Source organism: Mesoplodon densirostris, assembly GCF_025265405.1.
Source record: "Mesoplodon densirostris isolate mMesDen1 chromosome Y unlocalized genomic scaffold, mMesDen1 primary haplotype SUPER_Y_unloc_1, whole genome shotgun sequence".
Lineage (NCBI taxonomy): Eukaryota > Metazoa > Chordata > Mammalia > Artiodactyla > Ziphiidae > Mesoplodon > Mesoplodon densirostris.
The window spans coordinates 4764320-4773429 of NW_026778236.1; the positions used below are offsets into that span (position 1 = coordinate 4764320).

At 43.5% G+C, this 9110-nt stretch overlaps 1 protein-coding gene across 3 annotated transcripts in view; it reads left to right on the top strand.

The window, feature by feature from the left end:
- LOC132482932 (probable helicase senataxin) overlaps positions 1-6588 on the top strand; it is a 73477-nt gene extending 66889 nt beyond the window's left edge. For all 3 annotated transcript variants that reach the window (XM_060088193.1, XM_060088195.1, XM_060088194.1), the window contains one exon: positions 3211-6588. In XM_060088193.1, coding sequence (XP_059944176.1) covers positions 3211-3963 — 753 coding nt within the window. In that variant the 3' untranslated portion in view covers positions 3964-6588. The remainder of the gene's footprint in view (positions 1-3210) is intronic.
- The last annotated feature ends 2522 nt before the right edge of the window (positions 6589-9110 follow it).

A 9110-nucleotide genomic window follows, 5' to 3' on the forward strand; every position in this document is an offset into this window, starting at 1 on the left:
TGTGTACCCCCTTGAAAGAATGTTTAAAAGCTGTGTATCCTCCGCTTTTAAGATTATATTGAAAATGTTTCATCGTTAAGTGTTGATAAAGATTTTGTTTCTAATATATTGTAAATATTTGACATTTTAAAAGAAAGCTATTAAAAATAAATCCATTTTGCCACTCTTAAATATATCCAGTGGAATAGAGAGCAGTGTTATTCTTTCTGCTCTTTAAAATTGAATTGCCATTTATACTGTTTAGGATAAAATTCAGTGGGGGTAGTTTATATATTTTCATAATTAAAAGCCTTTCTGTTAATATGACTATTAGGCTTTTCTGCCACAAAAACTTTACATGTAAATTTGAAAATTTAAAGAATTGGTTTTCATAACGATTTGGGGAAACTGTGTGAAGGGTGTGTGGAACCTCTGAACTGTTTTGGTAACTTCCTATGATTCTATAGTTACCTCAAAGAGTTTTTTTTAAAAAAATTATTTTTCCTGTGACCATAAGGATCTGAGTATTAACGAACGATATCTTGTCAGTTGAGTAACGTATTAACAATTACTCTTTTCACACAGTTGAATTTTGATAATGTTCAAACCCGAAAAGTAAAATGTTTATAGAGCTGTGTCTCTTAGATGACCTGATTGCAGGAGCCTTCATGGGCAGCCCTCTGTTTACCAGCCCCTCTATTTGACACCCAGGCATGTTTACCTCCCCTAGCTGTGTGTCCTGTGGTCAGATTTGGGACAGGTGAGACTTGTGGTTGTGAAGGTGGAGTGGAAGGGCAGAAAAGCCCCAGGAGGACATAGGGAACTGGGGTTTGGAAGCTGAGGTTTGGAAATTGATTCCCAGAAAACGTGCTCACATCCCCCTGAGGAAGTCTCTGTGAGCCCCAGAGTCACCGTCACGCAGATTTGAAGACCACTGACGTCTAGGTGCAGTATAGACGTTATTATCTTCACTCTGGGAAGCCAGTGTGACAAAAAGAGACCGGCAGAACAGAATAGAAAAACTTCCAGTTTATCATTTGGACTTTGCAATCCAACTTGCGTATTTATCCTTGGGCTTCCCCCTTCCCGAGCCTCTTTTTTTTTTTTTTTTTTTTTTAGTTCTTCAGCCCAGTTTCCCTTATGGAGATAGAATCAGTGATTAAGGCACTTGGTTTCCTCTGAGAAATCAAGACTAATAGCCCCTTCTCAGAACTGTTTTTGTGATCTAGGGATTGGATTAAACAGCAAGTTTAGGTGCAGTAGAATTGGCAGAAATAGCAGCAAGGCCATCTGCTTTACATCTGCTTTCCAGCCACAGGGTAGGACTCTCAAGAGCTCTCCTGAGTCAGGGAGATCTGAGACTGGTACCTCTTACATGCACCTCCTGGTGCATGCGGTCACCGTACCGTGCACTTGATTTATGCGACTTACTTTAAAAGGCCCTGTGAGGTCTGCATTGCCACCATAATTTATCAAATCCAAGAAGCCAATAGTTATATAATGTGCGTCATTATTTTATGCTCTACTATTGAACTGTGACACTTTATTTTCACTTAGAATTTTTGTCTTATAGTGACTGAAAGAACTCTTTTAGACTTTAGACAGATTTTTATTGGGTTGGCCAGAAGGTTCATTTGTTTTTTTCTGTAACATCTGAATGAACATTTTGGCCAACCCAGTGTCATACCACTCTTGTTCATACCTAGGAAAAACAGCAAAATAGGTAGACTAAGATACCCCTGAAAGCATCTCACTCTCAGACTAACACTCTGGGCGTCCCCATTCACCATCCCATGTACCCTTACTGATGCTCGAACCATTCCCTGTGCAGTCAGAGGTGTGTCATGAGAGGGCCCCACTGTGGTCCCGGGTTTTTTTCCAACTTCTGATCTCCATTCTCCAAGTTGTAGTGCTGGTACTTTCTTGTCTTATCAGAAGATGTCTGTGGAAAGATTTTTCAGGCAAGAGCCAGGACTCATTCTTTTTAGAAGTGGTTTGTTGACTAAAAGTCAAGAGGTTGTAGCTGCCCAGCCATGAATTCCTCCAGGATTACATACATGGAAACTGCTGTCTGGCCTAGAGGCACCCTAAAGTCAGAAATGGTAAAATGTGAAAATAAAGCGCATTTTATTTATTTTATTTTATTTCAACGCACATTTTAGAGTCATTTAAATAAAATACTATTCATACCTTACAGTGAGGAAACAGGCTCAGAGAGGTCAAGTGACTTGACCAAGGTCACACAGCAGGTCAGTACTATGTATGCAGCTTCACTGCTATACCCTTACCCACCTTCATGAATAGTGCAGGAGCCCCCATGAGGGGAGCTATCCTTTCCTTCTCTTTCCTTCAGTCTCTGTCTTTTTTCCTCCCTCATACTCTCTCTTTCTTCTGTCTAAAGAGGCCCAAGTTCTGATGGTTGTAAAGAAGCAATTTATTGTTGAGGAAACTAAAAGGAAGAGAGGAGAGATGCGTGAGTTGGGTTTTTGTTTTGTTTTTCCGTTTAGATGTGCTTTTCATAATTTAAGCTCTTCTAGAAAAGAGACACAAGTGAGACAACATCTTTGGAATAGTTATCTCAGCAGATTAAGATGTTTTAGCCCTTGGGAGTTTGGGAAGCCTTTGGGAATTTGATGCAAGCTGTGGTCCTCTTTCTAGAACAGTCAGCATGCACTCAAGAGTTGGAGCTTTCTGAAACCAAGCCTTCCTCTTCCAGAATGTTAGCCTTGGCCAGAGACAGGCAAGACTCTAGGGTCAGCAGTGTCAAAGGGAACTTGGTGGGATGACGGAGCCCTTCTGTGTCTGTGTTGTCCAGGATACTAACCCTAGTCACATGTGTCTGCTGAGCACTTGAAATGTGGCTGGTGCAACTGAGGAAATGAATTTTTAATTTTATTTAATTGAAGATGAAAGAGCTACATGAGGCTACCGGCAGTTGGTACAGATTTGCATGACAGCTAATTCACCACGTGGCCTGAGTATCAGTGGTAAAATGATGGAAGTACTTTCTTAGAGGTGGTTCCCAGTGTTCTTTTCTAGCAGCATGGCTTTATAGTTCTGTATTCCACCTTATTTTTCCTTTCAGCCTTGTCTAACAAGTAATGGATTCTTGAGAATCTGTTCACGAAAGTATACTTACTATTTGTTCAGAAGTGAAAGCTGGAACCTCTGCTTCCCATGCATATGAGTGTTTCTTTGGGATGTAATTTACTTCCTTCTCTTTGTTTCAAGGAAAACCAGCATTGGAACCACCTGATTCAGGATGCGCAGAAGCGTGGTGCCATTATTAAGACTTGCAACAAATACTATAGATACGATGCAATGAAGATTCTGAAACACAGGCCCATACTGCAGAGAAGTCTGACTCACCCTCCTGCTATCACGCCAGAGGTTTCCAGACCCCAGGGCAGAGTGCCCAGCAACAAGCTAGACAGTGAATTTGCCGAGATGTCTCTTGCTTCTTCCCTGTACCCCTCACCCTCTGAGTCCAAAGAAGCCACTGTCACTGTTACTGCAAAGGACCCTGAAAGGCCACCCCTTCAGGACTGGCCTCGGGACCCACGACTGCTTAGGAGGATGGGCTTGGGCTGTGAAGCCAAAGGGAAGAGCCTCTTTGAGCTGCAGCCCTTGAGCCCCTGGTATCCTGGAGCAACGCCTCCCTCTGGAGAGCAAGGCTCCCCCGGAAGTCACCAGGATCCGACCAGTATTGGGCAGCAGGCCCCCACCAAGGGAGCTGCTGTGAACAACCAGAGACCTCACATGCAGTGTGATCCTCCAGCTGCTAGTACCAGTACTTCCACGAGTGAGAGAAGATGTGCCCAGGAAGGGGAGGCACTCAGCCACAGGAGGGAGACCAGTGCCTTCACCAAGGGGAATCAGGAGAGGCGTGGCTCTCTGAGCCACCACACAAAGAGGAACTCAGGCTGGGACGAGAGGGGACTGGAGGAGGAGGACAGTAGATTGAAGAAGAGGAAGCTTTTATAGTGGAGCCAAATGAGACTGTCAGTCACAAGCATTACTGCAAACTTCAGATGACCAGCTAGTAGGACTGTCCAGATAAGATTACTTTTTTCCTTAAAGGAGTTTGTGTGCTGTTGGAAAACAGAAAATGTATCCTAACACATGGGCCTCTTGGTCATCTTCAGTACATTTTGTCAGTTTCAAAAGCTTTCAGAAGGCATTTGTGTATCAGTAATAATGTCCTCGAAGTCGAAGACTTAAAATGTTGATCTCTTGTTCTTCTGTAGGAAAGGTCAGACTGGAGGATTTTAAGAGGATGCTGTAAAAGTTGGAATGTATATTTGTATAGCAAATAACAGAATCCTCTTAAAATTTGGTAGACAGCTTTTCTTTCCCCTGCTTAAAATGTTAATCATTTTCAACGGAACAAACCTTATATTTTAAAAAAAAAGATGGGAGGAGGGCAGGTCCTTTCAGAGATTGTTGTAGCAAACAGACGTCTTTAACAGCCCAGGTGGCCTGAGAGAAGTGAGTCAATGCGTTGGGTCAGAGTCCTGTTAAACCAACTGGAGTGTCCTGGGCAAGACCCTGGGAAGCAGAGCTCTGTTAGGTGAAGTTCCACTCCTGCACCTTTTTAGACGAGGCACCTTGGCACAGGATGTTACATTTCTGTGACGAGTTCATCTGCCCATTGTAGTCAGCACGTAGTTCTCTAGCTAAAATTCTCATTCTTCATGAGATAGAAGAATGTGAAATGAAAGAATAATTCTTGAAATGTCATTCAGATGCCCCCAGCATATTGTGAATTTCCTGCAACTGGTGGGTTACAAATCCAGTGGTTGCCAAGTATTGGAGCAGTGCTGGGGTGGCTTGTGGAAGCCTGTGGATCGCCAAGAGAATCCAACTCATGAAAAGCTGGATGTTTAACATCTTCCCAAGGGATACTGGTCACCAGGCAGCTTGGGAACCAGGTAGGGCAGAGCAGATAAAATATTTTAGGCAGGAGAGAAACATCCTCTAAAAAGTGAAGGATGGGAGAGGAGTGCAAATACTTGGGAGTTGAGAACAGGGAGAGAGTTGACAGATTGCCTGTCATCTTTGGAAACCATCGTAAGTGACGCAAATACACCGCTGTGGTGGAAGATCTGGTTAGAGGGGTTGTGCTTCTGTGAAAGGAAGTGGCCACGGTGGGTGGCGATTTGAGAGACTTGATGGAGAGCAGGGCTGCCTAATGTCAAAGTCCAGTTTTCCAAGCGCACACACACTGATGTTGAGGTATCACAGACTGAGAATCTGTGTTAGTAACAGTTGACCATTGTTTGAACTAGCGGTTTGTAGTGAATGTTTTGCAGCCCTAGTTAATTTGGGGGAGAAAGCATGCATTCCTGAAGATGAATGTGCACCATTTGAAACTTCTTCAGTCATCTTCTTTTTAAGCAAAAAGGGCTTTGTGTTCATCAGGAATTCTACTGAAGCAGGTTATTAAGAGCTTTCAAAAAAAAAAAAAAAAACGTTTGGTTGCCAAAGGTTTAAGCATGCTACTTCTTTGTTACCCTTGTCCCTCCCTCTGGTTTCCAGACCTCTGATGATGGGATTGAACACTCCTGTCACTCAGGGAGCACGTGCTCTGTCCCCACAGTTAACCCCTGCTCCCCGTTGACAGAGGCGGGCTGAGCCCCACTCTGGGTAGGGGCTTCGTAAGCTTCCTGCCTGGCCTTTGGCAAGAAAGCTCATTGTTTCTTTAAGTTTACTTTCCTGCTATCTTGGTAAAATGCTTCATTTAGCAGACACTTGTTGTGACAATGTAGAGAATCTAAAACCTGTAAGCTTAGAGAAGAGGCATGCTGGAAAGAGCTGGGGTCAGGAACTTCTCCCACTCCGCTCACACAACACGTGAAGTAATTGCTCCCCATCATACGTACTTTGCTGCCCCACCCAAACGATGTTATTTCCAGTTAAGTTTGGTGCCTGTTCTCCCACGTTGTGTTCACTTTTGGTCCACCTTCCACCTGGTCTGGCAACGTGAGAATTAGTGCATCATCCCTGGTATTGAGCAAGCCTGTGTCCTGACAGCCTCTCCCAGCAGGAAACAGTCAAACCTGACATTGCATTGGAATCGAGTTGTGGTTCCTGTTGATGTATGTATTTGCATGAAGCATTTCATATGTACAGTGTGTCCTTGATGTGGCTGTCATAGCACTGTTGTTGATTGGTGGTTAACCTTACTGCAGGTGAAAAATATGGCTGTTAGTTTCGTCCTTGCCCTGGCATTATAAGAAAGTGGCCTTCTTTCAGTCTTAGTTCTTTGAACATGCATATATTCTACTTAAAAATGTGTTTTGCTTCTTTGTATATAACTTGCCTTGGATTTACTATGCACAGTTTATTTAGTTCTTTGTTTTCATGTATTATCAGGAGGAAATTTGATAAGTACATGTGATTAATCTCCCATAAATGAGTTTTACAACAAAATTGTACTAAACTATTTTCTAAAGTTAGTTGTGCAGATTGATAATTTTTTTGCTGTAGTTTTGATTCGTTCTATGCTCTGAATTCCTAGCTGGGATTTGGCAAGCAATAGCCCTGTTGTCTTTGTTAAAACCTGAACATTAAGGGAAAATGGCAGAATTAAAAGTGGAAAGAAGAAAACTGACGTGGTTTAGGAGTTATGTGTTTTTGAATGAAGGTTCAAGGTACTTCCCAGATACTCCATTTAGTCTGCCATTAGATGTATTTTATGCCAAAATTATCTGGTGGGGATTTGTTTTATTCAGGTTTCTCATCCAGTCCACAATCCCAGCTCTCCTTGCTTCTCAGCTGTTCTTGGAATCTTACCCGTAAGGTTGCAGGGTGCACTGTGGCTAGTTGTGGTGTCAGTTACACGTTGGCGTTTGGTCCAGAAACGCACGCTCACCTCCAGGCTAAGATTGGGGAGCGGGTGAGAGAGGAGGGATGGATGAACAGTGACCCACGAAAGGAGCTCCCGGGGCGCCAATGGGGGCGCAGGGAATAGATGGCCAAGTTGGGGGTCACCACTGCTGGTTACAAAAGTACAACTCGTTTTATAAAAGCAGTGGCTTCAGGGGGCACAGTCAGATGTGCTGTGCTCTGCCAGGACATGGGCACCATCAGCTTTGCTGCGCCTCCCACTCATTCCGGATGGAGGCACCAACCACCCACGAGCGTAAAGTGACATACATGTTCTGGGGTGAGATAAGCTTGCCAAGTGACCTGATGGGAGGTGAGCGCTCTGCGATGGCCATTTTATTTGTGGAATTTGTTACTGCAGCAGCTGGAGCAGTGATTTTTAAAGTCCCTCCTGACCAACACGCACTGTCACCACCATCTCCTGGGGTTCACCATTTATTTTTTGAGGAATAAATAATTCAGGGAGGAAACTAAAATTTAGCTTCAGCTTAAATAGAATTTCCAATGTTCTGCAGCACCGTGAAGGCCGGTTCTGTACACAGGGGATCCCTCCATAACTCTGAAAGGACCTGAGTTATCGTCGCCCCGTCCTGCTGTACAGAAGGCATTTGCCAAGTCAAATGGCGTAAATGGTGTCTGCAGTTGGAAGGTGCTCGGAACCACAGGAGCTGCCTTTGTGCTCTCTTCGTTAGAGCTTGGGCCCAGCCGTGCTGGTGGACACTGTTGCCTTTGGTCTAAGGAGCATTGCTGCAAATCAAATTGTTAGTAGTTCTCAGCCTGGGAGGTGCACTTTGGAGTCACCTGGGGGAACTTCGGAAAAATTCCCACTCCCGGGCCCTACTCTAGAATTCCTGATTTCATGGGTCTGGGGGCAAGTACTTGTCGCCTTTTCCTTTTTTAAACGTAAGCTTAAACTCACTCTCAGGTGTTTCCGTCGAGTGGCCAGCCTTGCGGCCTGACTCCTAAGGGTTCAGGAGGAAGGGGGAGCAGCCCTGGGGCCCGTCGGGGTCACATCTGCCTTCCTCAGTAATGGTCCCCCCACGGGTCCTGAGTGGGGTGAGGCCCACCACCAAAAGCCATCTGGCCATCTCTGCTTTTGTTCAGAAGGAGATTCCCAAGGGCTGCAGAGTGGGGCTGGGGAAGGAGGTCTGGGAATATATCCAGAGAAAACCATAATTTGAAAAGATACGTGCACCCTGATGTTTATTGCAGCACTATTTACACTAGCCAAGCAACCTAAATGTCCATCCCCAGAGGAATGGATAAAGAAGATGTGGTACATATATACAATGGGATATTACTCGGCCATAAAAAAGAACGAAATAATGCCATTTGCAGCAACATGCGTGGACCTAGAGATGGTCATACTGAGTGAAGTAAGTCAGAGACAAATATCATATGATGTCGCTTATATGTGGAATCTAAAAAAATGGTACAAATGAACTTATTTACAAAACAGAAATAGAGTCATAGATGTAGAAAACAAACATGGTTACTGGTGGGAAGGGGAGGGTGAGGGATAAATTGGGAGATTGGGATTGACATGTACACACTACTATGTATAAAATAGGTAACTAATAAGGACCTACTGTATAGCACAGGGAACGCTTCTCATTAGTCTGTAACGGCCTCTATGGGAAAAGAATCTAAAAAAGAATGGATATATGTGTATATATAACTGATTTGTTTTGCTGTACAGCAAAAACTAACACAACATTTAAAATCAACTATACTCCCATAAAAATTATTTAAAAAACACAAAACAAAAACCACACTGCCACCATTCAGGTCACAGGGACATCTTATTGGGGTTCCTCTGGTCAGAGGGATGGGTTTTCTATGAGGATTTTCCCACAGTCCCCGCTCACAGGGGCCTCTTTTCCTGGTCCTCCAGAAAACTACAAAACATTGCTGCTGCTTCCTTTACCAAATACCCCCCTGGTCATTGCAAGTATCTGAAATAGTTAATTCTGATCTATTTTTATAGTCTACTGCCATAAAAAGGCATAAGGGCATCACTGTTTTTTTTTCAAAGTGCATTTATAAATTAAATCTATTCTTTTTTTAAATTAAATTTTGTAAAGAAAAAATTGGAAAATTTTATTTGAGCCGAATTTGAGGATTATAACCCAGGAAGAGCATCTCAGAAAGCTCTGAGAACTGTTCCCTAATTTTCTTTTTAAGCCCTTTAATTGCCACCTCTTCTAGTATTTAACCTGATCTACTGCATCTAATAAACTCAT